General features: G+C 42.4%; 1 protein-coding gene across 2 annotated transcripts in view; it reads left to right on the plus strand.

The window, feature by feature from the left end:
• The window catches only part of OXR1 (oxidation resistance 1), a 618,048-nt gene that overhangs the window by 303,703 nt on the left and 293,357 nt on the right, over window positions 1-20,988 (plus strand). For both annotated transcript variants that reach the window (XM_056522574.1, XM_056522575.1), the window contains exon 2: window positions 4,451-4,635. In XM_056522574.1, coding sequence (XP_056378549.1) covers window positions 4,451-4,635 — 185 coding nt within the window. The remainder of the gene's footprint in view (window positions 1-4,450; window positions 4,636-20,988) is intronic.

Here is a 20,988-nt window from a genome sequence, read left to right on the forward strand (position 1 = left end):
TCTTCTCCCCCTCACTGAGCAGTCTGCACTGTGCTCTTGCAGTCATCTTTACAGGATGGCTACTCCTAGGGAGAGTAACAGTAGTGCTGAACTTTCTCCATTTATAGACCATTTGTCTTACCGTGGACTGATGAGCAGCGAGGCTTTTGGAGATACTTGTATAACCCTTTCCAGCTTTATGCAAGTCAACAATTCTTAATCGTAGGTCTTCTGAGAGCTCTTTTGTGCGAGGCATCATTCACATCAGGCAATGCTTCTTGTGAAAAGCAAACCCAGAACTGGTGGGTGTTTTTTTATAGGGCAGGGCAGCTGTAACCAACTCCTCCAATCTCATGACACCTCACTCTAATTAGCTCTTGAAGATGTCATAAATTTACAGGTTCACAAACTTTTCCACCTGCACTGTTAATGTTTACATTGTGTGTTCAATAAAAACATGGTAAGATTTAATTCTTTGTGTGTTATTAGTTTAACCTCTTAAGGATGCAGAGCGTACCTGTGTCTATAGCGGGTCATAGCAGGTCAACCGCGTCATAGCGGGTTGGTCCCAGAGGTTAATGAAAACCATGACCCTGGGCTAATAGCGTGCGACACCGATTGTTGTGCCGCGCGCTATTAACCCTTCAGACATGGCATTCAAAATTGATCGCCGCATCTAAAGTAACAAAAATACATTTCTGGCAGCTTGGTGAAAGCGCAATGTCCCATTCAGCTAGAACGCGAGCGGTGGGTCCGTTACCTGCCTCCGCCACATCCTATGGGCACTTGATTGCTCCAAGCCTGAAATCGACCGCCGATAACACTGATCATTGCCATGTTAATGCAGTGTTATAGCCCCTAGAATGGGCTATAACATTGCAAAAAAAAGTGTGGAAAAAAAAAAAAGCTAATAAAGATCATTTAACCCCCTTCCCTAATATAAGTAATAATCACCCCCCTTTTCCCATAAAAAAAAAACTGCGTAAATAAAAATAAACATATGTGGTATCACTGCGTGCAGAAATGTCTGAACTATAAAAATATATCATTAATTAAACAGCACGGTCAATAGTGTAAGTCCAAAATAGCATATTTTTAGTCACTTTTTATATCATGATAAAATGCATAAAAAGCGATTAAAAAGTCCGATCAATACAAATGGTACCACTAAAAACTTCAGATCACGGTGCAAAAATTAGCCGTCATACCGCCCCGTACGCGGAAAAATAAAAAAGTTATAGGGATCAAAATATTAAAATTTTAAAGGTATTCATTTTCCTGCATGTAGTTATGATTTTTTCCAGAAGTAAGACAAAATCAAACCCATATAAGTAGGATATCATTTTAATTGTATTGACCTACAGAATAAAGAAAAGGTGTAATTTTTACCCAAAAATGTACTGCGTAAAAATGGAAGCCCCCCAAATTTACAAAATGGCATTTTTTTCTTCACTTTTGTGGAACAATTAATTCTTTCTCAGTTTTGCCGTGGATTTTTTGGCAAAATGACTGTCACTGCAAAGTAGAAATGGTGACGCAAAACATAAGCCATAATATGGAATTTTAGGTGCAAAAATTGAAAGGGTTATGATTTTTAAAAGGTAAGGAGGAAAAAACGAAAGTGCAAAAACGGAAAAACCCTGTGTCCTTAAGGGGTTAAGCAGACTGTGATTGTCTATTGTTGTGACTTAGATGAAGATCAGATCACATTTTATGACCAATTTGTGCAGAATTCCATAGCATTCCAAAGGGTTCACTTTTTCTTGTAACTATTTCAAGCCAAGCGAGGCAAGGGGACATTATGGGCCTCTTTAACACTTTCCTAAAATATTTGTTGTGCATGGTGGGAAACCTGTCAGGATTTGAAGTTGCCTGTGGTTTGGGCAGCATAAATCAGCTAATTGACTCCCTCTAAGTATCTTTTTGATGAGGTCTCACTGCTGGGACTCCCACCAACCATTAGAATAGAATTTGTCCCCTATGTGAATGGAGTGACAGTACACATGCTGTATTAGATCAAACACAGCCAAAAATGTAGTTGGACCCCATCAGTCAGTGGCATATTACCTGTGGATAATTTTAGGATAAACCCCAGCTCTACATGATAAAATCAACCGTACACAAGAGCATGGATCACAATTGCTCTGTACCGCCATTTACAAACTGAATTGAAAATGAAAGTAATTTAGAAAAATTATTATTGTGCACAGTGCTGCACTATAATCATTGTCATCTAACTTTACAAGTACTCTTTAAAACCAGTGTTGCTTGGCTTGACATTTTGTCTATCCTGGGGATAGATGATCAATAAAAACATTTTTAAATCAAATCGTGTCGGTACATTTTGAACAGAGCTTCTGGTCTTATATTTGTATATACATAAATTTGCTATGTAAAATTCTGCATGTAATCTGGCAATGAGAGGAAGTCTCCAGCCGAGTGCTTATCCTAAATTACCCAATAAGTGTGCTACCCTCCAAACACAGGTCCCTTCCACGTATTTTGGTCATGCTTGGTTATTATGCCATATTGGAGCAATTTAATCAAATTAATCAAATTCCCGGAGACAAGGAGCCAAATTAATATTGTACATTTTGTCAGCGGCCAGATGCTGCCTCTCAGCTGCCTGGAAACAGGAGGCCACACATCACCCCTCCTCTGGGAAAATGTACACTCGAAAATAGAATTAACTAGGTAATATTGATGAGACCTCATGTAAGGAAGCACAAGAGAAGGGCAGTAATAATGCCGGGAAATGCAAGGTCAGAGCAGCCTAAAAGTTCCAATTAACTTGTACTAGTGCCCAATTAACAGCCTATCCTATGTATTATGCAACGTACAATAAACTTTACTGCTGTTCTCTATCTCATCTTAGACTTAAGACCATGGTAAATGCTGTGGGGCCACGCTAAAAGGAAAGCCCACTCAGCACTGAACTCCTTCTGTGTCTAAGTGTTTTCCTGTGGTTGCCACTAGGGTGAGCTGCCCAGAGATTCTTAGGGCCCATTCATACTATGTATTGTCAATATGTCAGTATTATGTTCGTAGTACAGTACATATGTTCATTCTTTAGGCAGAATGTGCTCACGAATGCTCAGGCCCTTAAAGGGGTACTCCGACCCTAGACATCTTATCCCCTAACCAAAGGATTGGGGATAAAATGTCTGATTATGGGGGTCCCGCCACTGGGGACCTCCGAGATCTCCCTGCTGCACCCGGCATTCGTTAGAGCGTCAGGTGCAGTGCCGGAGGACCGTGACATCACAGCCACGCCCTGCTTGTGACATCACAGCCGTCACGCCCCCTCCCATAGACTTGCATTGAGGGGGCATGGCCATGATGTCACGAGCAGTGCATGACCCTGACATCATGAGCCTCCGCCCCGCATCGTCAGTCATCCGGACGGAGCGAAGTTCGCTCCGTGCATCGGATGTCTGGGGTGCTACAGCCGAGATCGCGGGGGTCCCCAGCGGCGGGAGCACAGTGATCAGACATCTTATCTCCTAAGATGTCTAGGAGCGGAGTACCCCTTTAAGGGCCCATTCACACTACAGAATCTCCGCCTGGAGAGATTCTGCTCAGAGACTTCATGGGCAACAGGTGCTGGCAGAACACCTAGGATCACCCACAGATGCACTGTCCTCATTGACAGCAATGCAGTCTGGGAGGAATTCCACCAAAAGAAGGAACATGTACCTTCTTTCGGCAGAGTGGGTAATTCAGCAAACAATGGGAGGCTGCTTCGCCAGAATTCCAAGCAGAATTTTGCTCTGCAATTCTATAGTGTGAATGAGCCCTTACAGTTCCTGTACAGTTCAATATTGGCATTGCAGTATAAATCAATGGAGCTCCCCCTAGTGGCTGAAGGCAGCCAGAATTTTTCACATTATGTGGAGAGAATTGGGATGTGCGGCTCCTTAAGAAGGTATAGCAATGTATTCCAGTACATGAATGTCAAATACAAAAGGCTTTCCTCCATAAAGATAGGATTTTTTTTTGTGTGTATGGCGCGGTAATGTGTGGGTAAGTGTTCAGTTTTTCTGTGGAGGTCCACAGTTTGGAGACCAAGAGAGAAAGGTCCTAAATGGTGGACCATCCGAAATTAAAGAGGTATTCCAGCAAAAGACATCTTATCTCCTATCCAAAGGATAAGGGATAAGATGTCTCATCGCGGGGGACGCTGCTGGGACCCCCGCGATCTCTGTGCAGCACCCGCATACGGGATAAGATGTCTTTGGCCGAATTACCCCTTTAACTCTATTCACTAATACCATATATGAAATGGGTTTTCTAAATGGGATCTTTAAATTTGATATATAAAATTTTTGTATGTTTTTGGTCACTTATCACTTGTATCCATTGTAATGACCAGTTGCCCTGTAGGTAGTAACTGCAGTATGAGTATTATTTTACATTGATATCAGTAATGTAACATATTGTGTGTGACCAAAACCTCCCTTCCTATTAACAGGTTAAAGAGAAAGTCCCAGTCGGTGGACATTGCCTCACCGGGGTATAATCCTATGACCGATACACCACCACAAGCAAGTAGACCATCGCTGATCAATAAGTCGATCTCTGAAGAAGAGCACAATACTGCAAATACTCAAAAACGCCATCCAAGAAGAGGAGAACTAAAGAGGGGCTACACCATTGGTGAGTCCTTCTAAACTTTTTAGGAAAAGTTGTCATTTTAGTTTACTTTTCAGGATAAGCTGCTCCAGGTGTGTACATGAGGAGTAACACTATTTTTGGTCATGATAACACCTGTATACGGCATTGTTCAGAAGATTTCTGCTGCATCTATAATTTGCAGTTCTCTTAGAGCTTGTGGGCGGAGCTCCCTTCTCCCCCCTCCATAGACTTGTATTGATTGTCTTGCAGACACAGGAGAAAGCTGAGCTGAATTTCAGAGATTATTTTAACAGCAGAATGGGGGGGGGGGGGGATTTGAACCTTGATAACAGGAGAAAGAAGTATTTTTGTCTAGTAAGATATATTACAAAGTTTCTTTATTTGCTTATAGTATTGATCTATGCAAAACTTGTTAAAATCACAGTGCCTGCTTAAGATTTGGAAAAAAAAATATTTAATTTGTCTTCTGTCTGGCTTTGTCAAAATTTTAAAAAATACGGTAAGTCCCAAAAAAGCCTATCAGGCTGCCATTTCACACTACTTTTTTGTAAAAGTAAGAAAGAAAAAAAAGCACAAAAAAACTGCCTCCCACTTCCAAGATACAGTTCTCTTTTAGTAAAGGAGTTTTTTTACATCATGTGATTCATTCTAAAAAATTTAATTTCTACTGAAGAACCGGGTGGCAAAACGCCAATTTAAAAATCCACATTGCATTTTGCTGCGTTTTTTTGCATCTTGCTGTAGCATTTTGGGTAACAACAAAAAAAAACACATACAGTGAGGGACTTTTTAGAGGCATTTTTTTTTATTTTATTTTAAAGTCAGGTGGAATCCTGGACATTTTTCTTGAAATATCCCTAGTGTTTTTGTCCAGGCAACATAAAATATGTTCTTTATTTTAAATAAAGACTGATTCTGAAAAATCTGCTTCCATTCATGTGAGTACCTCCAAGTCTTTAAGTGACTTGGGAAAGAGAATTGTAAAAACTGCAGCATGAAGCATTCACAACAGCACTGAGTGTTTAAAGGGGTACTCCACTGGAAAACATATTTTTTTTAATCAACTGATGCCAGAAAGTTAAACAGATTTGTATACTACTTCTATTTAAAAATTTTAATCACCGTATTTTTTTCGCCGCACTTTTTGTTCCCCAAAACTGGGGGGGGAAAGTGGGTGCGTCTTATACGGCAAATAAACACCTATCGCGGCGGTCCCTGCAGCCATCAACGGCCGGGACCCGCCAATGCTGACCCCCGCGTCTGAAGCGAAAGTGACACTAACCTTGCTGCTCAGTCGGGCTGTTCGGGACCGCCGCGGTGAAATCGCGGCGTCCCGAATAGCTTACAGGACAGCGGGAGGGACCTTACCTGCCTCCTCGGTGTCTGCTCCGTGCCGGGATCCCCTGCATGGCCGGCGCTCTCCTTCGACATCATCCCGTCGTCGCGCACGCCATCCCGTCATCCAATAGGAGCGGCGTGTGTAGCAACGTGATGACGGCAACGTGATGACGGCGACGGAGAGCGTGGATCTCGGAGAAGAAGACGTCCGGAGCGTCGGGGACACCACGGGGACGCGGTGACAGCGATGGAGCGACATCCAGGGCAGCGATGACGAGCGGTGACGGATCCGGAGCGGCAGGGACACGTGAGTATTACCTCCTATACCTCCCTGTTGGGTTCAGAATCTTTTTTTTCTAGATTTTGCACCTTTGGGTGCGTCTTATATGCCGGTGCATCCTATAGGGCGAAAAATACAGTACTTATCATCTGCTGTATGCTCTACAGGAAGTTCTTTTCTTTTTGAATTTCTTTTCTGTCTGACCACAGTGCTCTCTGCTGACACCTCTGTCTATGTCAGGAACTGTCCAGAGCAAGAGAGGTTTTCTATGGGGATTTTCTGCTCTGGACAGTTCCTGACATGGACAGAGGTGTCAGCAGAGAGCATACTGGTCAGACAGAAAAGAAATTCAAAAAGAAAAGAACTTCCTCTGTAGTTTACAGCAGCTGATAAGTACTGGAAAAATTAAGATTTTTAAATAGTAGTAATTTACAAATCTGTTTAACTTTCTTGCACCAGTTGATAAAAAAAAAATGGTTTTCCACTGGAGTACCCCTTTAAGGAAAGGATTTGACAATGTTTATTTGCACCCAAGTGCCGGACTACGAGAGTTTAATTGATCCGTAAAGTGTTTTTTATTTAGAGTTAAAAAAAAAGGGTTACTGTTCAGACTGTTACCTAATATGTTGGGGTATGCATAGAAAAGAGAGGGGCCCTATGGCCAAGAACAAATAAGATCCATATTTTGGTGCTACTAAGGACCGAAGGTTTAGGCAGAGGAGTAACATGTAGCTCCTTGGCTGTAATGCAAAAACTGGGCCCAACATTTACCATCTGGGCCCAACATCTACCATATTTCATTAATAATACTGGTGACTTCTATGGGGACAAAAGGGCTTTTGGGCCCCCTAAGACACTAGACTCTGCGTGCGATGGCTACCCTTGCACCTTCTTCAGTTTCCTCCATGGGTTCAGGTGTATTTTCCCACTTACCCACCCATTTGTTTGCTAACAATGCAATTCCTCTGAGGAGGAAGATCCTACACAGTTGTCCCACCCCGAGAGCAAAGGTGGTAAAGACCCACCAAGCCAAGGCTTCTCCCCATGATTTCCATGGCAGCCGATCTGGCTTTGGCTAGGTTTCCGCACAGGTTTTTTCCTGAAGTTTTTTGGATATCTGCAGTTTTTAAGCCAAAGTCAGAAGGGGATTCAGAAGGAATGAGAATAATTCCTCCCTTCATATTCCCCATTCATTTTTAAGACACTTCTGGCTTTGGCTCAAAAACTGCAGTGGCAGATATCCAAAAAACATCAGAAAAAAAACGTATATACTTGAGTATGAGCCAAGTTTTTCAGCATGATTTTTCATGCTGAAAATGCCCCCTCGGCTTATACTCGAGTGAACTCTCTGCCTGTCAATCACTTCTCAGTGGTCTTCAACCTGCGGACCTCCAGATGTTGCAAAACTACAACTCCCAGCATGCCCGGACAGCCATCGGCTGTCCGGGCATGCTGGGAGTAGTAGTTTTGAAACCTCTGGAGGTCCGCAGGTTGAAGACCACTGCGGCCTTCGTCATCATCCAGACCCCCCTTTAGTTCTCTACTCAACTCCCCTCGGTGGGAAGTTAGGGTGAGCTGGTCCGGGCCATCTATGGTGCAGGGACCGTCCGGTGGGGAGGGTTAGTCGTTCCGGGCTGTCCAACTTCACCAGGGGGGCCCTCTTCTCCGCTCCGGGACGGCCCCGGACTAGTGACGTTGCTTTGATGATGATGCACAGGGACGTTCATGCGCAGGGACGTGCGTCGTCGTCAAGGCAATGTCACTAGCCCGGGCCGGCCCGAAACGGAGAAGAGGGCCTCCCGGTGAAGATGGACAGCCCGGAACGACTAACCCTCCCACCGGACGGTCCCTGCAACATAGATGGCCCGGACCAGCTCACCCTTCCGTCCCACCGGGGGGGAGGTGAGTAGAAAACTAAAGGGGGGGTCTGGATGATGACGAAGGCCACAGTGGTCTTCAACCTGTGGACCTCCAGAGGTTTAAAAACTACAACTCCCAGCATGCTGTAGTTTTGCAACATCTGGAGGTCCGCAGGTTGAAGACCACTGATGAAGGGATTGACAGGCGGTGATGATGAAGGGGGTCTGGATGATGACGGGGGTCTGGATGATGACATGGGAGGATGATGTATTTCCCACCCTAGGCTTATAGTTGAGTCAATAACTTTTCCTGGGTTTTTGGGGTGAAATTAGGGGCCTCGGCTTATATTCGGGTCGGCTTATACTCGAGTCTGTGGACTATTTTGCCGATTTTTACACTTTTTGGTAACCTTTTAGTAGCTGTAGCCTACAGTATGCCTGTATAATTTCCTCCCATATCTTTAAAGGGGTACTCCGGTGGTAAACTTTTTATTTTATTTTATTTTTTAAATCAACTGGTGCCAGAAAGTTAATCAGATTTGTAAATTACTTCTATATAAAAATCTTAATCCTTCCAGTACTTATTAGCTGCTGAATACTACAGTAGAAATTCTTTTCTTTTTGGAACACAGTGCTCTCTGCTGATATCACGAGCACAGTGCTCTCTGCTGACATTTCTGTCCATTTTAAGAACTGTCCAGAGTAGGAGAAAATCCCCATAGAAAACATATGCTGCTCTGGACAGTTCCTAAAATGGACAGAGATGTCAGCAGAGAGCACTGTTCTTGTGATGTCAGCAGAGAGCTCTGTGTTCCAAAAAGAAAAGAATTTCCTCTTTAGTATTCAGCAGCTAATAAGTACTGGAAGGATTAAAACATTTTAATAGAAGTAACTTACAAATCTGTTTAACTTTCTGGCACCAGTTGATAAAAAATAAATAAATACAATAAAAATCTACCAGAGTACCCTTTTAAAGGGGTACTCTGGTGAAATTTTTTTTTTATATCACCTGGTGCCAGAAAGTTATACAGATTTGTAAATTACCTCAATTAAAAAATAAAAATCCTTCCAGTACTTATCAGCTGCTGTATGCTCCAGAGGAAGTTGTGTAGTTCTTTTCTGTCTGACCACATTGCTCTCTGCTGACACCTCTGTCCATGTCAGGAACTGTCCAGAGCAGGATAGGTTTGCTATGGGGATTTTGATACATGACTTCTGTTTGAAAATCTTAACCTTTTCAGTAATTATCAGCTGCTGTATACTACACAGAAAGTTCTTTTCTTTTTTAATTTCCTTTCTATCTGACCACAGTGCTCTCTGCTGACACCTCTGTCCATTTTAGGAACTGTCCAGAGTAGGAGCAAATGCCCATAGGAAACCTCTCCTGCTCTGGACAGTTCCTAAAATGGACAGAGGTGTCAGCAGAGAGCACTGTGGTCAGACTGAAAAGAAATTCAAAAAGAAAAGAACTTCCTCTCTAGTATACAGAAGCTGGTAAGTACTGGAAGGATTAAGATTTTTTAAATAGATGTCATTTACAAATATTTTTAACTTTCTGGCACTAGTTGATTTAAAAATAAATTCTTTTCCATCTGAGTACCCCTTTAATTTCCATTATTTAACATTTTGTAACCTGAAATACTCTTAGACAGAGCACATCCTTGTTAAGGGAGAACAAAAAGAAGCCCCTGCTATTGCCGTGTGAAGAACATTCATTATGGACGCTGCGTGAGAATGTGTAATGACTGTCCATTAGGCGGACGTCTGGGGAGCTCTGATCTGAATGAAGGATGCCTGAGCCCACGTACCGCGCGGGGAATTAGGTTCTTCTGGTTGCACAATCTAGTCAGAAAGGGCGAAGGTATTGTGGTTGTTAACGTTTCAATCCCTTCCCTCAAAGCATATGGCAGAACGCTCAATCAACAGGTGGGATCATTTACAAAAGGTTACGAGGCAAATGTCACTCGCGCCCGCCGCGGATTACAAAGTCAAAATTTAATAGAGCAACTTTTCATTACAATTTGTAACACGAACAAAAAAGATATTTTATCTTTACTATGAGGATAAATTATAATCATGTTTTACTTCCTACTAATAATACGAGCCACTTTTTGCAGGACTGTCAGGTGAAGCCAATTTTTTTTTTAAATACCAGTGTCACCCATTCAACCATAATTGGTAAATGTCGCTGTGACATGAAGGCATATGCCCACAATCGTGTAACACTGGGAGTATCACGTCATGTATAATACATAGTGGATACAGAGGACTGGCCATTAGCCCAAACCTCTGATGAAGCTCTGAGGAGCGAAACATGTCAGAGGGGTTATATGTCTGAGTTTTTAATAAGCCTGTGTCACCAGTCATATTTTATTATACTTGTTGTTAGGACTGCAGCCATCAACAGTACATATGATGTGATATTTCCAGTTTTTTTTTTTACGATTGTGGGCGCATGTCCTCATGTCACAACACATTAAGGAAAGTGATGTTTTAGGGTGGGGTAATAAGAAAAAGGTATTTTTGATCCTGGGAAGGGGATTTGTTGATTCAAGTTGTAACTTACCCCTGTCCCTGCCATGGTGGTTATTTTGGGGTTGTATCAGGTGAAGCAGACTGAAAAGAATGGCGGGTTGCGTGCAAATTTTGCATCAAAATAGAAAGGCTTATTTTCTTGCATAGCAATCCAAACTTTTTCCTCCAGGTGGTGGCGGGATAGAATCAGGCGCTGCGAGCAGCGCCTGATTCTATCCTGCCACCACCTGGAGGAAAAAATTTTGGAGCGCCAAAACGAATCGGTTTTGGAAAAGGCTGCTGCAAACTCCACCTATCCCAGTGTTGTGCTTGTGTCCACACAGCCATTTCCGGTAATCAAACATTTTTTATATGCGCTTACGGGGTCTTTGCAATATCACACTACAGAGCGTTTTTTCTTTGTTCTGAGACTTATAAATGTCCTGCATTTTGGGAATCATATGTCCAACATCCAGAAATCCACCTAAAAGGAGTCTTTAGGTCATTGCTCCCTGAAAAAAGAAATGTGAAATCACTCCAAAAATGGCAGACCATGCTTTTTTAGTTGACTACAGATGGAAAAATCCAACCCGAGGGATCACATTTTTGGCAGACAATCCGCCATCAGCCATAACAAACAATTGCGTGTTTGTAATATTCAAGCATTGGTCAATCGTAACAACCAGAATTGGCCATTTAGACCAACTTTTATTGTATGCGTATTGGCAGCATAAGTCAATATCTGCCAAACCAGAGACAGAGAACCTTCTGTAGATCACAGTTCCTCCTACTTAAATTTTATTTTTGACATCAATACCTTTAACCCCATGCACCAACCCCAAAACACCATTCAATACATTTTCTGTATGCCGATCTTGTGGGACCCAACCAAAACAGGAAACACAACGCCAACATAATCAAGCCGGCCAACCATGGGTTTGCTGAAGCTCCTACATTCACCCTTCAGTCAAGACTTTTAAATAATATTTTAAATATTTAACTAATGAATTAACTTTACCATGTCAGGCTTCTATCATCCCCCCCAAGCCCCAATAACATTTGCCATTTAAGGAATTGTCCAGCTGGCCAACGTTCTTCCTTCTCTTCCTTCTAGATTTTGTCAACCCATTCCTACCAGAGTGGATAGTGAATATTTGACAGCTCCCCTGACCTTCCCATTACCATGCACCATGAGTTCAGTCCAACAAAATATTGATCTTAATAGGCAAATAAGCTGCTTATTTCCCATAAGAACAAATAATTCATCATGCCCAATTTCTCCCATCAAAGGTCTGTTGGGCTGTGCTCTCAAGGTGGCCATCCAGACTTCCCCATACATGTGAATTCTTAGTTCGGCTAAGAGTGGGTTTGTTCTTGATGGAGAGAGGTGAAAAAGCTCTGCAACATATACCTCATGGCAAGTTACCTAATTTTATCCCACTTGAAGACAAAGGATTGTCAATTTTCTTCAATTACTAAAATAGAGACTTTTACTCTCCTGAGTTTAAAAAAGCCGTAATGTATCATTTCATCTTAACCTTGAAGTGCTGTGACGGTAGTGTCTTAATAGATAATAAATAGATAGATTATTAGATAGAACGATAAATGCATAAATAGTAAACAGTAGATAGATAAGTAGATAGGTAGATAGATAGATAGGTAGATAGCGTAATGAGTAGGATCTGGGTTAATTGACTAATGGGTTAATTTTCCTGTGTTTGGCTAAAGTATCATGCCTTGCTGTAACAATGCCTGGGCCTATCAGTGGGCTTGGACATAAAGCCAATTACATTTGTTCTTGGCATCCATGTCCTTCTCAGCTGCACATAAATACCCAGTCAGTTTGTATTTCAAGTTGCTTGTGTTCAGTTCCTCTGTTCCAGCTCTTGTATACTCATTGCTTCCCTAATCCTGTGAATTCTGACCTCTGTGACATTACTATTCTCTACTTATTGATTTGGTACCTTTGCTGCTATGTCAGTTGGGTCCAGGCTTGTTTGACCACTCTCTGTTTGTGTGTTTATCCTGTGTTTTGTTTCTTGTACTTTGTTAACCCTTTTTACCCTGACCTGTTTCCCTGACGTTTGTACTGTGTTGTTTATTATTTTTTGACCTTATTATGCCGCTTGACTAACTGAGAACAGGGACCAGCGTCCTGATGAGGATTTGTCATTTAGGGCTGATACTCACTTAGGCAGGGAAAGTGGCTTTGGGTGAGTTCAGGGCTGCACTTATTCCTGCCTGATTAGATAGATAGGTAGATATGAGAAAGATAGATAGATAGATAGATATGAGATAGATAGATATGAGATAGATAGATAGATAGATAGATAGATAGATAGATATAGATAGATAGATATGATATAGATAGATATGAGATAGATAGATATATATGAGATATATATGAGATAGATATGAGATAGATAGATAGATATGAGATAGATAGATAGATAGATATGAGATAGATAGATATGAGATAGATAGATAGATAGATAGATAGATAGATAGAAAGATATGAGATAGATAGATATGAGATAGATAGATAGATAGAAAGATATGAGATAGATAGATATGAGATAGATAGATAGATAGAGATAGATAGATATGAGATAGATAGATAGATAGATATGAGATAGATAGATATGAGATAGATAGATAGAAATATATGAGATAGATAGATATGAGATAGATAGATATGAGATAGATAGATATGAGATAGATAGATATGAGATAGATAGATAGATAGATAGATATAGATAGATATGAGATAGATAGATAGCTATGATATAGATAGATAGATAGATAGATAGATAGATAGATAGATATGAGATAGATAGATATGAGAGAGATAGATATGAGATAGATAGATAGATAGATAGATATGAGATAGATATTAAATAGATATGAGATAGATAGATAGATATGAGATAGATATGAGATAGATAGATAGATAGATAGATAGATATGAGATAGATAGATAGATAGATAGATAGATATGAGATAAATATGAGACAGATAGATAGATAGATAGATAGATAGATAGATTCATACAAAGCATCTTCCTTGTAATACCCAAAATGTTTCTCAGTGGTAAAGTCTCCCGGCGTGTTTCACAACTCATCGGAGGCGACATGTTTCCTTACAGCAAGTTCAAGCAACACAAAGTAAAAAATGATCACAGAGATGTGACTTAATAGCCAGGAGCTCTGCGTCTAAAAGTTCCCAGACGTGTAATAGAATTCTATATACTTGAAGCCTAACAAACACTTGTATCTGTTTGATTTCTTGGTCTTCTAGTTGCCGTGTTCACACGATCTGTTCATAGAAGGAGAATGTTCTTGCTAGAGAAGAATCTATCTTTTACTTGTTGATTTTGGAGAAAGCATAAATGGAAACCCTGGTGGTCACAGCTTAACAAATGAGTAGAATATCTGCCAGGAAAATACAGCGGACATTCTGCCCATCAGCTTGATTCAGCAGCACTAAAACCACTAGGAAATGCACCGTCTGCATAAACGCCAATGCATTTCTGAGCAGAATCTGCAGACATCTGAATCGTGATGTTTCTGCTGCGGAAATTCTACCATGCAAAGCCATCTCGGCCTCTAGGCAAAATAGGTGGCCGCCTAGAGTGCCCTCTTGATGAAGGGGTGGGGGGGCGCCGCTCTCCCTGCTGCAAGAGAGTTACAACCAGCATCCAAACCTCTCGCTCAGTCAGCATGGGGGGTGTCAAAGGGCGGGTCAATGGGCGGAGTCAAGAGGGTGGAAGAATTAGCTTTTGTCTAGGGTTGCAAAAATCCTTGCACCAACCCTGCTACCAAGTGCATAGTGCAGCAGAATCCCATTGAAATCGATGGGACTCTGCTGCAGTGTAATTTCCGAGCAAAATAATCTGCTCGAAAGTTCCGTTGTGTGAACATGGCCCTACACAGAAGAATTATGAAGACTTTTTCCCACTGCTGCTATGCAGACATGCCACATAAAGGACGCACCAGCACAACATCCTTAGGTGAGTGAAAATGAACCACTCACTGTTCCAAAGGTGTTGCCCCATAAAAAAGACTTTTTGTTAAGTATAAGCCTTGACAATAAGTATATAATAAAGTATTTCTGTACTTGAATTAGCAGCAGTCACCTAAAATCTGCACCACCACAGGGAAAATGAAGCATCTCAGTGCCCATTGCAATCAATAAGTCATCTGTGTAATACAGGACACAAGAGTCAGAGATACTCTTAAAAGGTGGTTTGCTAGACTGCAGAATCAGGCTTTACCTTTAGTAGTAACCTTTTTCAGGTTCAAACAATGACTTGTGCTCAGATGCGCCCCAGGACTTATGGTAGGACAGAATATTGGGACCAATCAGCAGAAACAATAAAAGCTCATATCAAAATATCAAATGTTAAAAAAATGAAAAGGCTCCTCTAGGCTTCACAGCAAGATTATAAAATCATATATTGGTATATAGTAAATAATTCATGAAATCCCTGTTTATTTAAAAAATAAAATTAATTAAATAGATTTAATTAATTATTTAATTAATTCTCTATCCAATATTATCTTTATATACACTGTTTAAAAAAAATAAAGGGAACACTTAAACAACACAATGTAACTCCAAGTCAATGACACTTCTGTGAAATCACACTGTCCACTCAGGAAGCAACACAGATTGACAATCAATTTCACATGCTGTTGTGCAAATGGAACAGACAACAGGTGGAAATTATAGGCAACTAGCAAGACACCCCCAATAAAGGAGTGGTTCTGCAGGTGGTGACCACTTCTCAGTTCCTATGCTTCCTTGCTGATGTTTTGGTCACTTTTGAATGCTGGCGGTGCTTTCACTCTAGTGGTGGCATGAGACGGAGTCTACAACCCACACAAGTGGCTCAGGTAGTTCAGCTCATCCAGGATGGCACATCAATGCGAGCTGTGGCAAGAAGGTTTGCTGTGTCTGTCAGCGTAGTGTCCAGAGCATGGAAGCACTACCAGGAGACAGGCAAGTAAATCAGGAGACGTGGAGGAGGCCGTAGGAGGGCAACAGCCCAGCAGCAGGACCGCTACCTCCACCTTTGTGCAAGGAGGAGCAGGAGGAGCACTGCCAGAGCCCTGCAAAATGACCTCCAGCAGGCCACAAATGTGCATGTGTCCATTCAAAGGGTCAGAAACAGACTCCATGAAGGCGGTATGAAGGCCCGACGTCCACAGGTGGGGGTTGTGCTTACAGCCCAACACCATGCAGGACGTTTGGCATTTGCCAGAGAACACCAAGATTGGCAAATTCGCCACTGGCAACCCGTGCTCTTCACAGATGAAAGCAGATTCACACTGAGCACATGTGACAGACGTGACAGAGTCTGGAGACGCTGTGGAGATTTTTCTGCTGCCTGGAACATCCTCCAGCATGACTGGTTTGGCGGTGGGTCAGTATTGGTGTGGGGGTGGCATTTCTTTGGGGGCCGCACAGCCCTCCATGTGCTTGCCAGAGGTAGCCTGACTGCCATTAGGTACCGAGATCCTCAGACCCCTTGTGAGACCATATGCTGGTGCGATTGGCCCTGGGTTCCTCCTAATGCAAGACAATGCTAGACCTCATGTGGCTGGAGTGTGTCAGCAGTTCCTGCAAGAGGAAGGCATTGATGCTATGGACTGGCCCGCCCGTTCCCCAGAACTGAATCCGATTGAGCACATCTGGGACATCATGTCTCTCTCCATCCACCAACGCCACGTTGCACCACAGACTGTCCAGGAGTTGGCGGATGCTTTAGTCCAGGTCTGGGAGTACATCCCTCAGGAGACCATCCTCCACCTCATCAGGAGCATGCCCAGTTGTAGGGAGGTCATACGGGCACGTGGAGGCCAAAGTTGGATCAGCCTGTACTGTGGTTTTCCACTTTGATTTTGAGTGTGACTCCATATCCAGACCTCCATGGGTTGATAAATTTGATTTCCATTGATAATTTTTGTGTGATTTTGTCAGCACATTCAACTATGTAAAGACGAAAGTATTTCATACGATTAGTTCATTCATTCAGATCTAGGATGTGTTATTTTAGTGTTCCCTTTATTTTTTGAGCAGTTGTATATAAATTTGTATATTTTTTAAAGGTGTTTGGAGGTGGTAGATGGATTTGGCACTTGGCATAATTGGAGGTGAGCTGCTATTAATAGAAATATATATATATATATATTTTTTTTTTTCCATATCAAATGTTAGAGGCAAAAACAAATGGGAACTCATCATTAAATGTCCTTGGCCTGTGAGGGTAGTAGTCTAGTGGAGAAGAGTACTAGTTCTGACTAATAAAGGCATCTGACAACAACAAGATGAGTAAACTCAAGAGCACCAAGAACAACCAAAACCCAGCACAGACTACCAGTCCAGCAAAAAACACTTACCCTGCTATCCTGCTAAGCATTAAAAGACAGCAGAAGATAACTCAGTAGGAGCCGTCCCGCCATGTACAGTAGTCCCTCAAGTTACAATATTAATTGGTTCTGGGACGACCATTGTATGTTGAAACCATTGTATGTTGACACCAGAACTCTATGGAAACCTGGTAATTGGTTCTAAAGGCGCCAAAATGTTATCCAAAAATAGGAAAAAGTGAGGATTAAAGAAAAATAAGTAGATAACTAATATAGATATAGCAAGTCCTTACATATAAACATTGGAAAGATCTGCTGGGAGCTGTAAATCATTGTCTATGACAGTGTTTCCCAAGCAGGGAGCCTCCAGCTGTTGCAAAACTACAACTCCCAGCATTCCCGGACAGTCAAAGGCTGTCCGGGCATGCTGGGAGTTGTAGTTTTGCAACAGCTGGGGCCACCCTGCTTGGGAAGCACTGACATAGACAGCTTCTTCAGGGTCCTGTACAGCACACAGTGTCCTAAAAAAGTAATGGAGTCGCCCTCACCTGGTGTCCAAAGGAGCAACTAACCCTGGTACAGGTAAAGTATACAGAACATGTAATACCTCCCTGTACTGTAGGGGGCGCTACTAGACACCAGTCAGTGCATGCACTTGAGTAATACAGGGGTTTTACCAGTGAATGCCTATTTTGATTGGTCAGTTCTTCCGGCCATTGACATGTTTCGCAGATCTGGACTGTTCGTAGCATTGTATGTTGAGTCTGCTTTCAACTTACTATGGTCCTGAAAAGACCATTGTATGTTGAAACTATTGTATGTTGAGGCCATTGTAAGTTGAGGGATCACTGTATAACAAAGAGTTGTCTCATTTGAGTACATATCACTGGAAGTTGTAGTTTAGCAACAGCTGGAGGCCACAGTTTAGAGATCACTAGACTAGGGCATTACTTAAAACCAGGAACAACAAGAACCCGGCATGGACTACCAGTCTAGCAAAAACACCCTGCTGCCAGCATCTATCTAGGGGAAGATAACACGGCAGGACCAACCATGTATAACAAAGGGTTGTCTCCTTATAGTCTCTGAGGACATATCACTAGGCCAGTGGTCTTCAACCTGCGCACCTCCAGATGTTGCAAAACTACAACTCCCAGCATGCCCGGACAGCCAACGGCTGTCCGGGCATGCTGGGAGTTGTAGTTTTGCAACATCTGGAGGTCCGCAGGTTGAAGACCACTGCACTAGGCTATGCCCCTAATGTCCTGATCTCCTGTCGGCTCTGCTCAGCTTTTCCCAGGGCACTTGGTTAAATCGATCAAGGTTGAAGAACTAGAGAACCTTTAAAGAGAGTTATTAAGAGGAGCCCCGAGGCTGGAATTATCTTCCAATTTTTTCGAGTATTATTTCAGTTCTGTTCATATGGATTCGCAAAAATCAGTTAATTAGGAATGAACCCAAGTCCTTCCCACAATGGACATTTTTCTTCATTAAAAGCCGTGGCTGACTATATCCATTACTACCGCGGAGGGGCTTGAATCTTTGGCCTTAATTTGCAGTTGGATCTGACCTCCTTCCTGCCAGGAGCAATAACAGATAACTTCCCGCTATGTAGGGTAATCATTGCAGAGATAAATGAATTAAGAAATCGCATTAGAAAAAAAAAGCCGAAATTCCCTCTAGTTCAGTTAACTGGATTTATGTTATTCTATTTTTTTTATTTTTTTATTTTTTGCGCTGCACTGGTATAAACCACTGTCTTATATAGAAGTCTCTTTCCAAAATAACTGGGGCATCTTGTAACAGCAAAATGTCATAAAATCCATTAAAAAAATCGGAATCTCACCTCGGCTAACTGAGGAAATATCTATCTGTATTAATGGAGGGAAAATGTTGTGACCAGTGATGATGGCAGATATCTGGCAGGTCTAGGCCGCCGAGAGATGCGCTGATTGAATTGTCATCGCTTATTCAGCCTATAACTCACAGTCACTGAACCGCGAGCACACAGAACTGTGAAATAACTACAGGGGACACGCAACTTAACCCCTTACTGCTCACACCTGGATCCACTGATATGGATAAAATATCATAAAATGAAGCAAACTGGACATTGTTGCCAGTTGCAGAAGATGTCATAAGGTTATATATTTTTTTTAATGTTAATTCTTTTTAAAGGGGTACTCCAAAGGATAGGGGGATAAGATGCCTGATCGCAGGGGTCCCACCGTGATCTTGCACGCCGCACCCACGTTAAAATCAGTCCCCGGAGCGTGTTCGCTCCAGGCCTGATTACTGTGGATAACGAGGCCGATGCATTGTGACGTCAAGGCTCTGCCCCCGTGTGATGTCACGCTCCGCCTCCCTCAATACAAGCCTATGGGAGGGGGCGTGACAGCTGTCACGCCCCCTCCCATAGGCTTGTTTTGAGGGGGCGGAGCCTTGACGTCACAATGCTCCGGCCCCGTGATCGACAGTAATCAGACCCGGAGTGAACACGTTCCGGGGACTGATTTTAATGGGGTGCGGCGTGCAAGATCACGGGGGTCCCCAGCGGCGGGACCCCCGCGATCAGGCATCTTATCCCCTATCCTTTGTATAGGGGATAAGATGTTTAAGCGCCAGAGTACCCCTTTAAGGCGGGACCCCCGCGATCAGGCATCTTATCCCCTATCCTTTGTATAGGGGATAAGATGTCTAAGCACCAGGGTACCCCTTTAAGGCGGGACCCCCGCGATCAGGCATCTTATCCCCTATCCTTTGTATAGGGGATAAGATGTCTAAGCGCCAGAGTACCCCTTTGAGGCGGGACCCCCGCGATCAGGCATCTTCTCCCCTATCCTTTGTATAGGGGATAAGATGTCTAAGCGCCAGAGAACCCCTTTAAGGTTTTACATAGGACTGCAGGTGAATGGACTGCACTGTGTTTCAGTAGTAGCTTTATTTATTTTTAAATGACCTCTAAATACATGTTTGCACGGCGAAAATTTTTTAAATGTCCATCCGAAAACACAGCCAGACATTACGCAAATAGCTGAATTTGCCGGCTCTAGGACCGCTCGGAAATGTGCCGTCTCCATTTCCAAGCGAAATCTGCCAAAATAATTGACATGTCAATTCTTTTGTCGGAGGCCGGATTCAGGATTTCTGTGGCGACCTGGAGATGTACCTGTGGTGCAGCAGAATCCCACTGAAATCATCGAAAGAGACTCTGCTGCAACAAAATTTTCCTGTCGGATTCCGCTCAGAAATTCTGTAATGGAAACATAGCCTAATGGTCACACTATGGAAATTCCACTCTGCTTTTCCAAGCTGAATTTCTAAGCGGATTCCGCTTGCAGCAGCCTCCTGTTTAATATGAAGCAGCTGCACTGTACACACTGCAGAATTTACGACGCAAACCCGGATTCCGCCAAAAAAAATGAATATGTGATTTTGCGTAGATTAGTCAATTAGTTCATGGAACTTTTGGGAATTTTGGTGCTTTATTCTGTTGTAAAAGTGCTTGATTCTGTGCCATTTTGCATTTCTGGAAGGAAATTCTGCACAGAATTATCATAGTAAAATGGACCCTTACAAGACCAAGACCCACAGCATGCAGCTTAAAGGGGTACTCCGGTGGAAAACATTTATTTTTTTAAATCAACTGGTGCCAGAAAGTTAAACAGATTTGTAAATTACTTTTATTTAAATTCTTAATCCTTCCAGTACTTATCAGCTGCTGTATGCTCCAAGGATGTTGTATAGTTCTTTTCTGTCTGACCACAGTGCTCTCTGCTGACCCCTCTGTCCATGTCGGGAACTGTCCAGAGCAGGATTAAATCCTCATAGAAAACTTATACTGCTCAGGATAGTTCCTGATACAGAGGTGTCAGCAGAGAGCACTGTGGTCAGACTGAAAAGAAATTCCAAAAGAAAAAAACTTCCTCTGTAGCATACAGCAGCTGATAAGTACTGGAAGGATTAAGATTTTTTTAAATAGAAGTAATTTACAAATCTGTTTAACTTTCTG

The sequence above is a fragment of the Hyla sarda genome, chromosome 5 (assembly GCF_029499605.1).
Source record: "Hyla sarda isolate aHylSar1 chromosome 5, aHylSar1.hap1, whole genome shotgun sequence".
Taxonomy (NCBI): Eukaryota; Metazoa; Chordata; class Amphibia; order Anura; family Hylidae; genus Hyla; species Hyla sarda.